The 20908-nt window shown below is 36.2% G+C and overlaps 1 protein-coding gene across 23 annotated transcripts in view; it reads left to right on the top strand.

The window, feature by feature from the left end:
* Positions 1 to 20908, top strand: part of CFAP20DC (CFAP20 domain containing) — a 246747-nt gene that overhangs the window by 123496 nt on the left and 102343 nt on the right. For 20 of the 23 annotated variants that reach the window (XM_045051767.1, XM_011279970.4, XM_023249889.2 and 17 more), the window contains 5 exons: positions 1593 to 1757; positions 15706 to 15842; positions 16527 to 16689; positions 18311 to 18427; positions 19577 to 19696. In XM_045051767.1, the coding sequence (XP_044907702.1) occupies positions 1593 to 1757; positions 15706 to 15842; positions 16527 to 16689; positions 18311 to 18427; positions 19577 to 19696 (702 nt within the window). The remainder of the gene's footprint in view (positions 1 to 1592; positions 1758 to 15705; positions 15843 to 16526; positions 16690 to 18310; positions 18428 to 19576; positions 19697 to 20908) is intronic. The other 3 variants (XM_019823545.3, XM_045051765.1, XM_045051768.1) reach the window with 3 other exon arrangements.

Genomic DNA, 20908 nt, shown 5'->3' with positions numbered 1-20908 from the left:
CACCTGAAAAGTAAGATTTGTAAATCTACTGCATCTTTAATGACTGGAGCATTAGGACACTTAGAAACCATTACATTACATTACATTACATTGTTGATGGGTATTTAAGTTTTTAGTTAAATGATTCATTTCCTTTTCAAGATTAGAACGTTAGGATCTAATTAGGAAACTGCCACGACTTAGGTACATATAAACCTAACATCATTTGCCTTTATAAATGTGGTTAGAGTTTATACTTACATAAGATGTTTTTCAAGGGATGCTTGGTTGAATTTTTCTTATTACTTACATTCACATATACATGCACAATTTTTTTCCACCAGATTCTAAAATTAGAAATTTTACTTATAAAAATTAAACACCTATAGACATTTTCATGTAGAAGAAAATAAAAGCTACACTTAAGCTAAACCATCAAAAGTTATTTTACACTTTGGTATATTTCATTTTAGCCTTTTTGCCATTCACACATTTTATTTATTGATTTTCTACAGTAGAGTTAGAGTTTTATATATATTATTTTCATTTAACCTCCTATCACAAGTCTTTCCCCTATCATTAAGCCATCTTCATAAATAGAATTTCTTGTGGCTCTTTACTGGTAATTCAAGTTGTTTATTTTTCAGAAATTATAAACACCTATTTATATAGATCTTCATCTGGGTTTCTGATGTTCTTTTACTTTAGAATAGATTTGTAAAGTAAAACTACTCAGTAAAATGGCACGTACATTTTTAAAGCCTTTTATACATATAGTAAAATTACTTTTGGAATGCTAATACCAATTTATAATTCCTGCTTGCTACATATGATGAGACTTAATATCTCTGCCATAAAAGAGGTCCTACGTACAAATAAATAAGAAAATAATATTCTCGTACCTAAATGAGTTAAGAACATGAACAGAAGATTTACTAAACTGAAAATTTACATATCCACATAAGTATATATGAATGATATCAAATCTCATTAGAAATACAAATTACAGTAATAAAAACACTATTTTAATAATCACAAACTGTTCTTTCTTTGAAAGTATTAAAAGGTAAGATGTTAACATTAGGGGAAGCTGGGTAAAGAGTATTAGAAACTCTACTATTTTTGTAACTTTCATAGATCTAAAATTATTTCAGTATAAAAAAGTTTAAAAAATTGCTTTATTCATATAGGGGCTCTAGGTACTTATTCAATTATGTCATTGCATGTACTGATCTCATATGAATGAGCCAGCGTACTCCCAGAAATCTGCATCAGAGCGCCCCTAACTAGATCTTTTCTTGAGTCACATTTCTAGTATTGAAACATAAGTGTAAAATATATTCAGTGATTGCTCTCATTTATTTCACAAGTCTCCGAACCTGCTGTGTGTGTTATACACCTTATCTCATTTAATATTTCATACAGTCCTAGAAGGGAAGCAGTGCAATTACAACACTCATATACAGATGAGAAAGTCAAGGCTGTAAGGTCATGTAACTCGTTCAGAGTTATACTCTAAAAATATTTTACTTTAATTGGTTTCATTTATAAGGTATGTCCATTTGGCAAAAATGACTAACATTTGGGAAATGAATGTTTGCCTCTGTTTTCAGCTGGATATGGGGTTCCCTTTCCAACCAATGAACCTACAGACATTATTCCTCGAAGCTGCCAGCTGACAACAGATGTTCCACAAGTCACACAGCTGCTAAACATGACTAAGCTCCGCCAAACCGAAATAAAATTTGGAGGTCATCCCCTGAATTCAGCAGAATCAGGTATGCACTCAGGCACCTAAATTATAAGCATATTTATTTGTAAGACCAAAAAAAATAAGTAAACAAAAAAACAAAACGGAAAAAAACAGCATTGCAATGATGCTTTATAGCTTGAAGTTAAATACTGTCACTCCAGCATCGACCCGTGTCTGTGATAAATCATTGTAAACTTCTCTTTAGCAACTAAAATACTTTCTCGGTTTTTACATACCAAATCAAAACATCCTTGGTTATTCCTCTCCTTTTCCTGTATGCTTCCAAGCCCAGCCAATTATCCCTCCTAAACAATCTGTCTCCTACTCTATCCTGTTGCTACTTTCATTGATCTGGTCCCCACCGTGGCCCTAGCCTCCCAGTTAATCTCCACGTTGCTGTCAGAATTATCTTTCTGACTGTAGAAATAGAAATGTGATCCTGGGGCGCCTGAGTGGCTCAGTCGGTTGAGCGTCCAACTTCGGCTCAGATCATGATCTCGCGGTTTGTGGGTTCAAGCCTCGCATTGGGCTCTGCACTGACAGCTCAGAGCCTGGAGCCTGCTTCGGATTCTGGGTCTCCCTCTCTCTCTGCCCCTCCCCCACTTGTGCTCTGTCTCTCAAAAATAAATAAATGTAAAAAAAAATTACAAAAAAAAAGGAAGAAATGTGATCCTGTTGCTCTTTGATTAAAGACCTTTAATGCCCTTTCGCACCATTTTAGAAGACAAAATGAAACACCCCTTGGGAACTCACACAAAGCCAACCTTCCCTAGCCCAACCTCCTCCAGAGTTTCATGTCTCATACCCCATGTGTGACTTTCTGACCACTCTTTTTGGCTTGTACACGTTCATATTTGGGATTGCTGTTTCTTGGCCTAAAACGGCTGAATCCAACTTCAGCTCAGGTCATGATCTCACGGTTTGTGGGTTTGAGCCCCAGGTCGGGCTCTGTGCTGACAGCTCAGAGCCTGGAGCCTGCTTCCGATTCTGTGTCTCCCTCTCTTTCTCTGCCCTTCCCCTGCTCATGCTCTGTCTCTCTCTCTCTCTCAAAGGTTAAAAAAAAAAAAGCATTAAAAATTTAAAAAAAAAAGAAACCTAATATTCTTCAGCTGAGTGGTTCTCATCTTCCTGTTTGTTAGAATCATCTGGGACATTTTAAAAATAACTTATGTAAAAAAAATTTATTTTTTCCTAATGTCTGTGATTCATCTCCAGAGATTCTGACTTAATTGGCCTTGGATGGATATTTAAATGTTTTCAGTGATTCTGATGTGTAGCCTAGGTTGAGAACCACTGGATCACACATCCAAGCAAAGCTGTGGCTCAGCTGACACTCACATGGAAGTAATCCTGAGGAAAGTGAAATGATGGTCATAAAAAGGCACTTACAGAGAAAGAAGTAGGTCCTGAAAGAATTCAATCAATACTTGCATACATTTTTATTATAAATAAATATAAGACTTATGGAAGTGTAAGATGGTGCAGACGACTAAGCAAAGACAAGGAGATAGCAAAATGCATGGGTGAGTTTTCTGAGGGATTAGTAAGTATGAAGAATGGCCTCCGAAGGCTGAATGGCTGGGTCAGAAGAATACCTGAAGAGTATTCTCCTCCTACTGTCCTAAAGGAGAGACACAGTAATGCCCTTTTTAGGAAGATGAATTTGACATCAAGATTCAAGATGAATCTTTAAGTCAGGTAAAACCAGAGATTAAGAAATACAACTCAGATGTCTTTACAGCCATCTGAGCAAATAATGTCAGTGATGCCCCTGAGTGATGCTACAGGAGAAACACAGGCAGGACTTGTTGATTCCCAGGTAACAGATGGGGAAAAGAGCAGGGTCAAAGTTTGAGAGAGGTCAAAGTAGAATCCAGAGAAAGGAGCTAGCATGATGAAATGAATGAGTTACAGAAATGGACTGTTTCACTCTCTATTTATCCTGGATTTATTTATTATTGGTATATTTTCTGTATGTCGATCATCATCAGCATTACATGTCCTAAATTGTATATTCCTAGAGAATTGGGACCTATTTTGTAACTTTTTCAGTTTAAACCTTGTCAGGGGACTATGTGTAAATAGACACTATATTCCTAAACCCTTTATTATGAAATTTCCAAACTTCCAGAAAAGTGGAGTGAAGACGTAATAAACCCCCATGTTCCTATCACCTGCTTCCATAATTGCCAACTTTAGGCAAGGCATTTTGGTAGCACAGGGCACAGGTAGTGAGAAATTGTGTATTTTTATAGGTACTATCTTTAAGGGGGGCAGGGATAGACAGAGACATAAATGGATGAAAAAGATCTCACTAACCAGACAGCTGCTGTAAACACCTCAGGTCACAAATCAATCTTAATGGAAGATTCACCACAGAATGAAATGAGTAAGAGTGGTTTTTTTTTTTTTTTTTTGATAACCAAACACTCTATCTGTATCTGATAGACTGTGAATGCTTTCAGTAACAGTAATGACTAAGCTGTAAAGCCTATCAAATATAAGAGCAATTGTGAATACTCGTTTTTCTTTTATCTCTCTGGCTTAATGTTTTAAGAATTAATTATGTCTTTAAATGAAAACACAAGTCTATATCCAGATTTTTTTGGTATCTTTTTTAAATTTAAAGTTCAAGGACACATGTAATGCCTGAGATTAAAGAGGAATTTGAGTAAATGTCAATTGCATCATTAACTCAATATTATAATTAAACAGAAACTTTTTCATAGGCCATATTTGATCCTAACTTGTAGAAGAGGATATTAGTATATATTTTGCAAATTCCATGAATGGGATCTCAATTAATAGTAATAGTCAACTTGAGTCATGTATACAGAAAATTAATAATCATCATCTAATAGCAAACTTCTCCTGCCCTGTGAATCCCAATTTCTATTCCTTTATAACCATAAGGGTTATGATTGTTCCTCTTAACATAAATCCCATTGCACATGCAAGGCAGCTAAGATTACTTGAAAATAGAGTAGTCTCCCTTTCTATTACTTGAAAATAGAGGTTTCAGTAACCTGTGGTCAACTGTGGTTCACATCCTTGTGATGTATCCTCAGAAAGCCAGTAGTAGCCTAACTCTAGGTCACACGCCTACATCATCCATCTCACTTCATCTCATCATGTAGAAATTTTATCATCTCACATCATCATAAGAGTGGTGAGTACAGCACAATAAGATATTTTGAGAGAAAACATATTCATGTAACTTTTATTACAGTATATTGTTATAATTGTTCTATTTTATTATCAGTTATTGTTGTTAATCTCTTACTGTGCCCAATTTATAAATTAAACCTTATCAGAGATATGTATGTATAGGAAAAAAACAGTATATATGTGGTTTGGCATTATTCATAGTTTCAAGCATCCATTGGTGGTCTTGGAACGTATCATCTGGGGATGGGAGGAGGCTACTGTATATTGAACTTTGTGGTTCTCTTTCTACAAATACTTTGCAGTTGCTAATTTTGTCATTTGTGGGCTTTGAAACTTACTATAAATGAATATAATTATAATTATTCTTCTCTGTATAAGATATTTTATTTGAAAGGTGCAGCTAATGAATAATGCCCAAGGGCAGACTTTCTAATCTTGGAAAAGCCAGAAGATATTTCTTCATTTTAACTATTTGTTTTTGTGTCTGTCTGAAAAATGGATTCCCCATGATGAGATTTTGAATTGCATGAGAAAATTACTGTGTGCTCTTATAATTGACTGTACAGTACTCATGCCAATTGTGTTTTTTATTATAAATGCACACACTGAGAGCCCAGTGAAGCTGCCACAGAAAGAAGTAGTTGCTTCCTATGGATGCTTTCTAGTATGTTCCCTTGAGCAAAAGAGGAAACCTTGAAGCTTCCATTTTAGAGTGCGTTTTGCTGAATGTCACATAACTTGATCAAGAGCACTAATAAAATTAATAAGATAATTGTGTTTCCCAAAAGCCAACGTTCCCACACTTCTGCTCTGTTCACTTTGTCAGTTCCCAGTGCACATTAGCTAATGACTGTTAGCCTGCAGAGAATTGTGGGGTCTTTAATGATCTTATTTTCATTAATAGGACCCCAGTTTAATTGAACCAGAGAATCTGTCTGGTTATTGAAGTTGAGCATTCAGCTACTAATGACAAGATGCAATGGTCCACTAAGCACAAATCAAAACTAGTAATTTGCTTAAAAATTAGAATGCAGTTTTCCCAAGTACCCTCCTTTCCACAGCAGAGGTCTTAGTGGGCTTCTACTCCTTTTTTAAATAAGAAGAGACTGGCATCTCTATCTCACAGCACAGTTGCACATAGGTAAGTTAATGCATTTAGCACAACCCTGAAATAATCATCTAACTATAGTTGGCACTGGTGAGATCCTTACTAGAATTTCTTCTTTGGGTTTCACATTATGAAAGCAAAATTCAAATCAGGTAACAAAATTCACTGTAAAGTAGAACCTAAAAGAAGAAGGATTTGGATCCTGACTCCAGGAAAAAACAAAACAATTTTTTAAACTCACACTTTCAGTAAAGCCTTGTCTTAAGATTATTGGTTTAAAGAGATGTCACAATTTCTGGGTCCAATGTCTGATAATAAGAGTAAACTCCACTGTCTCTTACATTTGAATTATATATCCTCTTTCCCCATCTTTAGCAAAAATAAGGCATAACTGGTCATATTCCTTCATTAAAAATTTTTAAGCATGAAAGGAATTTAGTCTGGGTATTGATCAGTATCTGTGAAATTCGTTAACAGCAGAAATATCACAAATAATACATAGAGTGAATTTTAATTTTTCTGTGATATTTCCACCAAATATTGATGAAACTTTGATATATAAATATTACTACAATATTAAATGTGAAAAACACATCTAATCCATTTGATAATTGTGCTACTTTGCAGGACTGACTTGTTCCAACCTTTCCATTTCTCCTTTAGATGTCTATTACAGCATGGGTTATAATAAAAACCTGTGCATAGTAGGGAGTTGATTAAATACCCAGACAATAAGATATTATGGATACAGCTATACAGATGACCTGATCTGCTTATGATGGTCTGGAAAGGTCTCAAAGCTGTGTCAGTGAAACATGGAAACATAGGATGCTATTTCTGTATGACCCCACTGACTTAAGTAAATAAGATAGCTACCTAGGAATGCTGGTATATGCGTACATTTTTTTAAGGAAATACAAAAAAATTTACAGTGACCTTTAAGAACGAGGACTAGTAGAGGCAAGGGGCAGGAAGATAAGACTTTTACTTCTCATGTCTTCCTCTATTAGAGAATTTTAACTTACTTCATTCATGATTTGTGATATTACTAGATGTATTATGTTAGAGCAATTATGAGACATTTTTAGTTTCTTCTATATGCTTTTCTGTCTTTTGAAAAACCCAGAGAATTGCTATAAAATTAAAATATATTTCTTTATCTAATGTCAGTATTTTCATTTAAGATATATAGTGGGAAGTAAATCCAAAAGTAGTGACAAAATAAAATCTTTTAAGTATATAGTTAAATATCAAATTTCTTTATTTATGATATAATAGGGAAATATGTGTTTTAACCTATACTGTATTAGTATGAATTATGCTCACATACATTTTTACACATAGTTCACATAGTGGTGAACCTGGGACTGTAATCATCAAGGTCCTCATCCTCTCTGTAACATCACTCTGCTTTCGTTTCCATCACAGCACTTATCCTTACCTGGTATCTTCTTGTTTACTTAATTGTTTGCTTATTGTTGTGTCCCCAACTGGAATGTGAGCTTCAAAACTGCAGGGGTCCTAGTATCCCTAGCACCTAGCTCAGTCTTTAACACTTACAGGAACTGAATAGATATTTGTGAATTAAGTAATCAATGAGTGATGCTAGCCATATAATTTGAGCAGGTGAGTATATTAAGTAGCAAATCATCATCATCATCACCACTAATGTTTAGTAAGTTTTTGCTATATCTTTTACATAATGTATTAGTCAGGTTTCTCCAGAGAAACAGAACACACACATATATACAACTTACATATAATACAGGCCTTGATAGATAACTTCCACCATTAGGTTTTAGAATAAAGAGAGAGAGACCTATCATAAGGCATTGGGTCACGCAGTTTTGGAGACTGAGAAGTCTCGGGATCTGCAGTCATCAAGCTGGAGACCCAGAAGAGCCGATGATGTAGTTCCTGTCCAAACCCAAATGCCTGAGAACCAGGAGACCTGATAGTGAAAGTGCCAGTCGGAGGGCAGCTGCAGACTTCTTAAGGAGTCAGGCAGAGAGATCAAATTCTCCCTTCCTCCACTTTTTTGTTTTATTCAGCTCCTCCGTGGATTGGGTGATGATGCCCACCTACCATGGGGCTTGGGGTGGAATTTACCAATTCAAATGTTAATTTCATCCAGACTTGCCCTCACAGTCACTCTCAGAGTCATAGTTAATCTGGGCACCCTGTGGCCCAGTCAAGATGATAGATACATAAAATTAGCCATCACACATCATTTATCCCATTTAATCCTCTGATACACCTTTTTGTGTAGAAACCATCAGAATCACCATTTTGAAGATAAGGAAACTGAGGCTCACAGAGATAAAGTAATTAGTGAGTGGTAGACCTAGGATTGACCAGGCAGTCTGTTTTAGAGATGCATTCTTAATTACTCACTCCCATTAAGCAATTTCGGGGGAGCCTTCTCTCATATTATAGGAAACTGTCCTAGTTCCAAAACCAAATGGTGGAAATTATGTACTAAGGCCTATGTTATGTATAAGCTCCATTCTTTATTAAAAATGGAAAGTTTTCCTGAGATGATAAAACTGTTTCCCTGAAAATGTTCCTTTACTCATTAATAGTAAAGACCAAAAAGTAGGCCATTGATAGCTTTTTAATAAATTAAGAGTTTGTGAAGAAAAGTAATATCTTGTGCTTTATTGCTTTTTATCTTGTTGCCATAGCCTAACTTTACACACAGATGACATTGTCTAAGGTCGTACACAAGTTTAGTGGAGAAAGAGCTATTCTAATTTTAGTTTTTAATGTGTTTTATTGCCTTTCAAAAATGTCTTAAATTTTTTATTAATGAGATATGGCTAAATACTGGTATTAATTATTTGCAAAAATTGAAAAGTGATTTTCATCACCTAAGGCCTTCCCTGCTTTAGTCACTCACCTACCTACCTGTCTTTTCATCATGCTTCCAGAGTTTACAGACTGCCAGTCCTCCCAACTGGTCTAAAAGAGTTTTGAAATAAAATTTTCTGCATAGGATGTGCACTCTCAAATTAGCCACACTTCCCCCACCTCACATTCTGTAAGTGCCTGCCTTTCACATATGTGTTACCTGCCTGGCATTGAACCCACTTCCGTTTCCATTTGTCCTTCTCCCCACACCCCACTTTCTTTCCTCTGAAAAAGGATATTACAGTATTATATTCTATATTTGATACCTCATAAACCCCATTTGTCTTCACCACATACATTAACTATCATATCCTTAAAATTCTGGTACTTACCTATACAGGCATTAACAGACCCACTTTTCAGATAGCAAAATAAGTGTTTCATCAGATGTCTTCACAAAACTGCACAGAAAATAAATAGCGGACATGGGAAGAATCCCCTGCAATGCCCTCGTGGCCCACTGAGGGCAGCATCGTGTGTGGTAAGCCTTGGGACACTGGAGTTCTGAGCCCCTGCTCTGTGTGGACAGATCTCTGAACATCATGAGCCTCCATTTCTTCATCTACAGAGGACATAGGATAATATCACAAGTGATTGGAAATTGCACAGAGGCTATGTACGTATCATATCCGTCATCTTTTAGATTCCAAGTTGAATGTCTCTCCCCCGCTAACCCCAATACTAGATACCAGCCCTCTGTTAAATACACTTAATAACCTTCCGAACTTTTCCTGCACACCTCTTATCACACTGGTAATCATGTAGTTATTTATGAATGACTTGCTGTAATATCTGTCTCCCCCATGAGACTGTGGGCTCCTTGAAAGAGCTATGTGTTCATCTTATTCCCTGTCTTACTCTGTGCCTAGAGCGGCTGGCCAGGGCAGATGCCTAATCATTACTGAAAGGATAGGTGAATGAAGGAATAAATAAATGATTATGAACAGACTTTGTAAAGTGTTAAATGCTATTCAAGATGTAATATATTAATAGCATATTTACTAACCATTTAGTCCCTACTAAGCACAGTATTTGGCATGTTACATGCATTGTTTCATACAATCTAACAAAAGCACCATAACTTAAGCACTGTCATTATCTCAATCTTAATGAAAGAAAGTGAGGCTTAGAAAGGTTAAGCACCTTGTCTAAAATAATATTGCTCCACAGAACAGCCCTTTTTGTATTTTTGACATTCTTTATAACAGTGCACATATAATAAAATAAAAATTAATCCAATTCAAGGTCTGGATTCTGGTAGCAAGTTTAATTCTGATTTGATGGCTAGATAATAGATGTAAGTCTTGAGCATGACCCTTCAATGATTAGAGTTGAAAATTCAGCAGGTTTTTCTGGTTAAGCTTTGAAAACCCTGCAAACTTAAATGACTATTATAATTAGAACATTGTATCTTGAGACAAAAATGAATGTTTATTTTTCTAAGAGACAATTAGAGAGTAGACCCTCAGGTTTTATATTCTAACTACAAAGGCATGTACACCTCATAAAATAGCAAAATAATTAATGGTAACATCTCTGACCTACACCAAGTTCATTTTCCACAAACTCAAGAAAATGAAACGCCTAGAGCATGACTTTAATCGTGATTTTTAACCTTATATTGTGCATATTGATATCATTCTTAAAAGAGCTCCCTTTAGAATTCAAAAGGCATGGGTTTCTGCTTGTAGTGTTCTTTTATTAAGATTTTTCTCATTATAGATAGAAACTTTGTCCCTTTTACTTTTTATTTTAGAAACCAAAGTCTAAGTTACTTTCCCTTGTAGGTTTTAATTAGGATTCTCTTACAGTAGATAAATAGCATGATACATATTTACAGAGAGAATCATGACAATGATTATAAATAGAATTACTAAAATGAAACAGGCTTTAAGAATGTATATATGTTAATTGTACCAAAAAAAATTGAGTCTATTAACTAAGGAGATAACCTAATGGGAGAGTATTGATATATAGAGTATTGGTTTGTGAAAACATGCACTAGCATTTGTAAATTTTAGAAAATAGACTTAAATTTAAATGCGTAGTGATAGATTACTCTTTAAAGAAACCCTATAGATGAGGATCATATCTAACTTTCTGTGATTTAGAAGATTGTATTATATGAGGTTTAGGTATACCTTTAATGGTCACTGGATATCTACTGCTAAGCAAGATATTCCTCTAAAAAATTCAGGGTATTTAGGAATTTTTTTAAATACCTACAAACTAGTTAATATGTACATTTTGTTGAATTAAAGCTGGAACTATATCAGTATGACCTTTTAAATATGCCCTCCCCTAAAAAAATCTTCCTTTTAATCTTGAATGCTATTTATAATTGTGGTGAGATTTATCCGTTGTCTACCATGTACTGTACTGGGCTCCACAGGTGGGGATACATACAGTACCAAATAAATGGCCTTTCTATTCAAAGGAGCTTAAATTAATTGGGGGGAACATATACATATATATATATATGTATATATATGTGTGTGTGTGTATATATATATATATATATAAAGAGTAAGAAAAAACATTAAGGAAATTGCCCCATAAGATGTTTGAACAGAAAGATATGCAAAAAATATGCCCATTCCTAATGGTTCCCATGACTGGAAGTTCCAAAAAAAAAAAAATTCTCCTATTCTGATTACTGAAAATTTCCATGTAGGCCCAAGCCAACTCCCATGACATTCAGGACCCTCAGTGGCTCTTTCTGGGGAAAATCCACATTTGAGAACAAAATCAATAGTCCAGGATTTGTTCTACTTGGTCACAAAAGGTAAAAACGATGATAGATTCTATAACAAAATTTTCCAATTGGCCTGGGATTTGAGTGTCATTTCTTTCTGTTATTGGTCCTGAGAGGCTAACAGGGTTTTGTTAACTCCAAATGGATATTTATAATGACTTTTAAAACACAGATGTACATACAACCAATAATCTATTTGCTAACACTAGAAAACGTCACATGTAATCTGAGTAGGCATCTGATTGTAGTGCCATAGCATTACTGCTGTTGAAAGCCATACCACTCATTTAATTATCAATGTGTGTTGGTCATTGTTGATCCTTCTCATCCCCCATATCCTGGCAGTTGTCCAGTCCTATCCAGTCTTCGTCCTCAGTTCACAGACAGATTTTTCTTAAAATGAAAACTGAAATTCTAGCCAAAGTTAAAAATATTTAGTCATTGGGGCACCTGGGTGGTTGAGCGTCTGACTTCAGCTCAAGTCATCATCTCATGGTTCATGGGTTCAAGCCCTGCATCAGACTTGCTGCTGTCAGTGCAGAGCCTGCTTTGGATCTTCTGTCCCTCTCTGTCTGTGCTCTCTCTCTCTCTCTCTCTCTCTCTCTCTCTCTCAAAAATAAATTTAAAAAAAAAAGAAATATTTAGTCATTTAATCCAACATCCCTTTGATTCATTACATTTAATGATTTATTCATTTTGCTCAGCAAGTATCTATAACTCCATGTCAGGCACCAGACTAGCAATTCAGGGGTGAAGAAGTAGGCTACTGAGTTTATATCTACTGAAGCATATATTATCAGAGAATCCCATAAACACATGTAAAAGGGCAATTTTGACGGAAATTTATGTGAGGGAAAGGTTATGGGAATACCTGTACTGGAAGAGCCTTCTAGCCATGGGGAACAGCATGCACAAATGGTCTGGTAGGCAGGAAGAGCTGAGGAGGCCAGGCTTTTGAGAGAGCAGAAAATGAGAGTGAAAGGTATGAAGTGAAGCAAGAACATGTAGGTTTTTGCAGCTACTGTTAAGGGCTTTCTTCTTAATCCTAAGAGCAGCAGGGAAGCCATTGAAAAGTTTTGAGGGAAAGGAGTGCCTCCATCATAAGACCACTCTGGCCGCATTTTGGAGAGGGCATGGGACAGGGAGCCAGAACAGACATGGTAGGTCACTTAGAGGCTTTGCAATCATCCAGGAGAGGGATGATGATCGCCTGGATTGCAGTGCTGGCAGAGGCAGTACAGAGAAGTGGACATGGATTGGCTGTGGAGAAGGTGGAGGGAGGAGTCAAGAATGATACCCAGATCCTAACTGTTCAAACTCAATGGATTGTAGTGCCATACTCTAGACCAAGTTTTCTGTTGGAAGCATCTTGGAGACATGGAAAAGGAATTGAGCAAGAAGGCCACTGGAGACAAGGAGTAGAGCTCTGAAGAGAGGACTAGGCTAGAAATGGAAAGTAGAAATGGAAAGTAGGAAGTCATCTGGTATCTGAATCTGCCTCAGAACAGCCAGAATAGCTTCCCACACTTCTGCTTGGACACCTTCAAAATGACAGAAAATTCTCCACCACCATGACCAGACATGCTTAATTAAAGAAAGATGCTCCTTATGTTGGAGTAAAACCTTGAAGTAAATTCTTCTCATTAGTTATGTTCTTGCCCTTTGGACAAATGGAACCTCTCTTCTACCAAACAGGGCTTCAAGAATTTGAAGAAAACTGAAACAGTACAGCTGCTCACCACTTTGCCAGCCATTTTAGTCTTCTGTCCAGCAAACATTCTCTCATACCATGTCAGCAATCTGACCCTTGCCCAGCCCTTCAGCTTCATCTGTTGCAGACACAAAACCAGACCCAGAACACCCATCTTTCCACACATGTTGCTTCCACTCAGATCTAAATAAATACTTGGAGCTTCCCAAGCGTGGCATGCTTTCACTAATTTTTGTGCCTTTTCTCATGCCTTCTCAGGGGAGTGGTTTTTAACTCTAGCACATGTAAAATCATAGCTCTACAGCAGAGGCTAAAGAGACCACCCAGCTAACTATAGGAATTTTTTCAAGGAATAGATCAGACAGGAAGTGGCCAATAGCTCATGTATATCCAGGACTGTGGGACAAACGTGGACTTACTTGGAACCGACATCATAATATTCAAGTTGGTTCTGTCTTGCAAGTGAGCAGAGCAGTAGACTTTCTAGCTTGCAGGCAGTTTTTTGATTTAAGGACCATCACCCTCACCTGCTCTTTTAGTCCGGGAAGCCTACCTACCGTCACAAAGAGCCCCACAGCCTTATCTAGTCAGGAGTTCCTCCAGCAGCCTTCCATGTGGTCATTCAGAGACCAAGCCTCCTTTTATGCAATGATTCTTCTCGGAGCCTTAAAGTCCTCCCTTGGATCTTCTTCATCTTGTCAAGAGATGAGGGCAGAGAGATTACTGGGGATTATGCAGGGGGTTTTAGAGGCCAGGAATTAGTTTACACTTCTCACATTTCACTTCTTACGGTCTCATTAACCAGAACTCAGTCACATGACCCATATAACTGCAGAAAAGGCTCAAAATGTAATGTAGCTGTATGCCCAGAAGAAGGGAAAGACAGCAAGGTTTGGTAATCACATCTGCCCTATCCTGGAGGTGAAACCAATTTGTTCTCTTTCTCCCACAAAACTTTCAATGATACCCTGTTGCCTAACCAAATTTAAAATTGGCTCTTAGCATTTTAAGGCTCTGTTCATTGTGACCCAAACTCATCCTTCCAGCTAAACTGGTAATTTCATTCCCCAAGGATACCCTACCAGTTCACTCTTCCTTGTCTTTATTCAGACACTTTTTTCTGTCTAGGGCACCCCACATCTTTCATTCTTGAAATCTTATGTCATTCAAGGTCCACTCAAGAAGTCACTTACTCTTTTTCTTTTTTTTTAATCGTGAGAAGTGCACTCCTTAATCCCCATCCCCTATTTCACCCTTCCCCCACCCACCTCCCCTCTGGTAATCATCAGTTTGTTCTCTGTCATTAATAATCTGTTTCTTGGTTGTCCCTCTCTTTTTTACTGACCCCTTTTCTTATTTGTTTTGTTTCTTAAATTCCACATATGAGTGCAATCATATGGTATGTGTCTTTCTCTAATTGGCTTATTTTGTTTAGTATAATACTCTGTAGCTCCATCTATGTCGTTGCAAAGGGCAAGATTTCATTCTTTTTTAACACTAAATAATATTTAGTAACTTAGTGTATATATGTGTGTGTGTGTGTGTGTGTGTGTGTGTGTGTGTGTGTGTATAATTCACATCTTCTTTATCCATTCATCTATCAGTGGACACTTGGGCTGCTTCCATAGTTCCATAGTTTGGCTATTGTAAATAATGCTGCAATAAACATAGGGGTACAGGTATCCTTTGAATTAATGTATTGGTATTTGGGGGGGTAAATACCCAGTAGTGTGATTACTGGATTGTAGGGTAATTCTAATTTTAATTATTTGAGGTATAAGAGGTCACTTATTCTTCATTCCCACTGGTCTGCTTTATGTTACGGTTACCTGTTGTACTATCACCTCCCTCCAGACTCCTCGAGGGCAAGCAGTATATCTTATCTATTTTGTGTCCCTGATAACCTCTAGTATGTGCTCAAGAGAGTGCTCAATCAAATATCTGTTCACTTGACTTAGTTTTATTTAAACTACTTCCTTACTAGGATGTATTTTTTAGTAACTGTTCTTTCTTTTCTCTCCCTCCTCCTCTCTTTTTTTGAGGCAAAATATTTGTGGCAGTGGTTCTCAAATGACTGTGAGCATAAGAACTATTTGGGAGAGCTTGTTAAAATTATAGATTTCTGCCTCCCCTCCCTAAGATGCTAATTCTACAGATCTGGTAGATCTGATGTTAGCCTTCAGCATCTGCATTTTTTATAAGTGCCCTGTAGTGGAATTTGGATCATGTGACACCTGGATTGTATTTTCAGAAACATTGCAGCATGGTACTAGTCATTATATCCACTAATGGACTATTATTGCCTTCCTTAAACAAAACAGATCAGTTCATTAACAAGGGAACAGGCAGTGTGCGTACCAGTAAAAATCATGATGTTTGTCATATCGCCTTTGGATCCAGAGTACTTGGACCACCTCCACTCTCTGGCAGAAGAAATAACATGAGGATATCCAGTGAGGTAGGAGCAAGATTTGAAGAGCTCATCTAAGCGTGAGAGGCATGGGAAGGGAAGGGTTTTTTCCCCAGTGCAGGGATTGGGGGTTGGGGAAGAAGAAGAGAGACTACATGCCAAAAGCAGAAGGCTTGAATAAATTTGGAACAAATTCTGGATTTTTAAAAAAAACCTCAAAACTGTCTTATTTTTGCCATATCAACACAATTAACATTTCTGAATATTCTTTTCATTAACTGTGTTCACAAAACTTAAAGACAAATATATGTGAGCACATTTTATGGTCTCTCCTTCAAAAAGGAATTGGATCATCACCAGACACCTTACAACAACCAGATTCTCAAATGTTGTATTTTTATTTTTAATTTCCTCCGAATTTCAGACATACACAGAAATTTTCAACTCACCGCCTACCTACTAAAGATGGAATGTATCAAATAAGCACATTTTAACTTGTGTCTAGAAGACTCGCTTGACTTCTGTTTTATCTCATGTTATATTTCTCCTTCCATTCCTTTCCAATTTTCTACTATAATTTTCTTCTCCACCAACTTTCTAATCTATTCATTTCCTCTAGTTTTTTTTCCTCACATTTTAGTTGCCCAAATATTATTAATCTGTGTATATTCTACAGGAAATAAATGCAATTCCCATATTTAAAAATGTGCAGATAATTCCTTTTCCTTATAGACAATAAGATCCATTGGGTCCAGAAATAACCGATCATGCCAACAGTCTATGGCAGAGAACTGTGTTAGCAGTGCAGAAATGTCAGCCTCACTGATACCTGCGTCGGAGGAGCAAAGACATAAAGAAAATATTTGCCAAATAAAGCAGACCGTACCTATTCATGGTAAGAATCGTGCATAAGTTTGTTTTTAATTTTTTTTATGTGTATTTATTTCTGAGAGAGAGAGAGAGAGAGAGAGAGCAGGCTGAGGAGGAGCAGAGAGAAAGGGAGACACAGAATCCAAAGCAGGCTCCAGGCTCTGAGCTGTCAGCACAGAGCCCAATGCGAGGCTCGAACTCACAAGCCATGAGATCATGACCTGAGCTGAAGTCAGACGCTTAACTTACTGAGCCACCATGCATAAGTTTTGATAGCTAGGGGAAAACAGTTAGAAATGTTCTTGTGAAGATAAATTCGAAGTTATATTCTTGACTAGATCTTACATCCAGAGAATTATCATTTAAAAATGAAAAATATGAAAAAAATAATTAAATAAATAAAAATGAAAAAGATGGCAGATATTGAAGTATGTTCAAATTTATACATATATTATCATCTAGAACCTATTATTCTCTTTATTCCACTATTTCAAATTGCCACAGTACCCTGTGTTTTTATTTTATGATGATTGGCAAGGAAATAATATAGCATTCTACTGTCACTATATTTTGAGAACTCCACCTGCATTTTAAGTTTTCTTAATTATATATTTTAACTAATCTCTTCCATTTATAAAGTGCTTTTTATTTTCTCTTGTTGCTATACAAAAACCCTGTTGGTGAAGAGGAGATTTTTGTCCCATTTTATAGATTGAAGATTCATGGCTAACAGAGAGGCAAAGTGATTTGAAATTTGTAATCATTGGAAAGGATTGAGACCAGCACCAAAGGCTTACCACTCACTGTTAGTTTTTCCATTCTTGCATGTCTGACTTTTGTGAGAGTTGAAAAGGGGGGCACTTGTGTTCATTTTATTTGCTTTAGAGATTAATGATCATTATTACAGACTATATTTCCCATGCAATACAAAACTGAGATAAAGAAATGAATAACACAGATATTTAGTCCCAACTCTACCACCATTTGTGAGACCTTAATCAAATTTCCCAAACCTTGTGGGCCTCAGTTTCCTCATCTATAAAATGGGGATAAAATTACTGCTGGCACTATAGTAGTAATGACTGCCTCACATGGTCTTTGTGAGGATTCAAGAAGAAAAATCAGTCAAATATACCATATTGTGCCAAGAAATTAAACATTCAGTTATTATTAAGTGCTACTATGAGTATTATTATTATTACTATTACATAATTAAATTACACTTAAGAATTCTTTTTCAGGTTTAATCTCAGTTCTCCATGGTTCTTTAGAAATTTATCTACCTCTTCTTTTAAAGGAAGAAATTATTTTTCTGTATTAGCTATCAGTTCCATTTTTTATGTTTTTTAATATAGCGTGTTGTGTGATTAACATTAACCAAATTACCTGTAGCTCTCTGTAAGGTTATGTTACAAGAATAAAATGTGTTAGTAATTTTGAAAGCCTCATATGATCCTAATATTGGAGTAGGAATAAATACCTATTTTCCATGAAGGAATAAGTTATGCTTTTGATATAGCTTTGCATGATGTCAAAATGATACGGGAACATTCTCATTATGGCTCTAATTATATTTACTGAGTTATTTCAAACCATATACTACTTTCTGTTCTGGCTTTTTGTTCTTTGATATGAAAACATACCAGCTGATCTGCATGTTATGCACCCACATCCCCCTCAAGAACCATCAGCAGATAAGAATAATAACAGGAGAAGATTACGATTAAAAAGCACCAACAGAGAAAGGACAGAGGCACACCGAGGTACGACCCTAATTCAATACTATCTTATATCTGTATATTATTCAGAACAATGGAATCTCTCTCTGCAGGTTGTAAATTTCAAAGGATTACGAACCAATTCATTTAAAATATAAATATCTTTTCTACAGGGATTATGGAAATCAAATTTTCTGCAAAAGAATTGCTCTAGAGCCCTAACGGAGATTTGCTGGATTAAATAGACAGTACCGCAGAAATAAAGGACTTCCTACTTTCTACTCTCAAAGGCTGAATAAGCTTAAATTACTGTTTTTTAGAAACGGCCCAAATTTGATAGGGGAGGTTTCTTCCTGCAGACTTTCCTAAAATTGAACTTAACTCGTAATTTTTCATGTTTCATTTATATCTCTTCTTTTTAAATTGAGCCCTTTTCAGATATGCATATTCATCTTTTTTTACATTTACTGTCTCTCCCTTTTGACTCTATGCCATCTGATATAATGTAGGTTAAAATTTCAACTGTTTGCAACCAGTAAAGCATTAGATAAATTTAGGTGGCTATTATAGTTATCCCTTTGAATACTGGATTTGAGGTAATGCAAGGATAGATTTGTCTGCACATGCAGTAGTTACCCTGAGTCAAGCCCAGAGTATGTCTTGTACTCATCTGCTACCATAATTTCTCAAAAATGTAGGGTTCTTGGGTATGCTGAAATTCAACTTGTTAGGATTTGTGTTATTTTTAGAAAATGATAGAAAAATTAATTGTGTCCATTTTCTTAAGATGCTGAAGGAAAGAGCTTGGTTTAAAAGAGTCTGTTTCAGCAAGAGTTGTAATTTAAAGTGAACACACTCCATTTTATGTGGAACCAAAGGGGAAAATATAGGACCCTTTAAAAATGATACGGGTTTTGGAATTCCTTTTATTGCATATTGTAAAACTTAAATCTAAAATGTCCCCCATGCAAATATCAAGGAGTTTAAAGATGAACCGCTACAAAAATGCAGCTGAGTTCATCTTTAAACATTCTAGTGGAAAAGAAAAAAAAACTGCATATAATCTGTATTGTCACCTCTGATGTGCTTTTCAATAGTCATGTAGAAAAGTACCCCATGTTAATAGTGTTCTTTGAAAATAACTTTTTTAAAAAATCAAAAATAACATAGTGGAAAATATTTATTCCAATAAAGACTGTTCTTCAGGAAATAACAGGAATGAAGATAAAGCGACAACCCCCCTCAACAGTGTGTCCCAACAGAAAGCAGAGATGAGCCCAAGCTCTCCAGCACCACAGTCTCCTGATCAAGCAGGTTGGCATCTTTATGGCACCCCAGAATCATTAATGATGAATAAAATCTAAGTATGTCGAACATTTCAAACCCAGTCATTTTGAAAAGTTGTGATTCAGTCGCTTGCTAAAAATCTATCATTTTTCATAAATCTCCTTTTAACCCCACTTGCATGTCAGACTTTGAGGGATGAAAGGGTATTTTTATGTTCAAGTTTCAATGCATCAGAAGGAAAGTTTGAAACTCCAAAGTTTTCACCTGACATCATCACCATCCCCAAAGATTACCTATTGTTACAAGTCCCCCATCCTCTTTATAATGGAGATGGTTGGAGTCTAGCACATTGAGCCCATCAACATATCTTGCCTAGCAGGTGTGTGGTACTTTTACAAAGGCGAATTGTTCTGAGCGAGGGAAAAGGGAAAATAAATGAAAATTGTTTGTAGTTTGTCAGTCTTATTTATGCAATGTTGAAACCTTCATTAAAATGTTAGGCGCAATTAGTGTCTCTAGCATAAATCTGACTGTGTAGAAAAACTAATTAGATGTTTAGGTGATCATTCTTGCATTTATCTTGTTTGCTGCAATATTGTGATTACACAGTAATTTACATATTTTCCTAAGAAAACACACCAAATTATTCATTACAATTGATATGGAAATACTTTGAGGTAAAACTACAAATTCCAAAAAAGCATGTGGCGGTGAGATAATTAGAGTCCGTTTGGTGTAAAAACACTCCTTTGACTTTGACTTTTTGACAGTTAATAATATGTTTGGCAATAGGTCATGCACATTGTTTAATTGCATAATGAAGATTCCCAGTATCTTTTCCTCCAATTTTCTTTACGGATCCATGTATGTCATGCAACACATTGGGGTTTTTTTTTATCTTTTTCAACATTTACTTATTAATAAAGCATCTACAGAGTTTACAAAGCATGTGCTATGTTCTCAGCACCACGCGAAAGACTTTGCTGTCCCAAAAAGGACAGCCCAGTGAATCTGTTTATTTCACCTGCTCACGGCACACTGACCCAGGAGTCTCCACATCCCCTGTGAATGTGGTCTGATGACATAGATTCAGCCTGCTGTTGGCCATTTACCTACAGAAAATGTGAAAGCCTTGTCCCTTGTAGGTGTTCCCTAAGAAATGTACATTTGTTACTCTTTCTACAGGCAAGTTATGTTATATAATGATAGTGCTAAGTTATGCAACCAGCGAATACATTA

Source organism: Felis catus, chromosome A2 (assembly GCF_018350175.1).
Source record: "Felis catus isolate Fca126 chromosome A2, F.catus_Fca126_mat1.0, whole genome shotgun sequence".
Lineage (NCBI taxonomy): Eukaryota > Metazoa > Chordata > Mammalia > Carnivora > Felidae > Felis > Felis catus.
The sequence above is the reverse complement of the archived record's forward strand: the minus strand, read 5'-3'. Positions and strand labels throughout refer to the sequence as shown.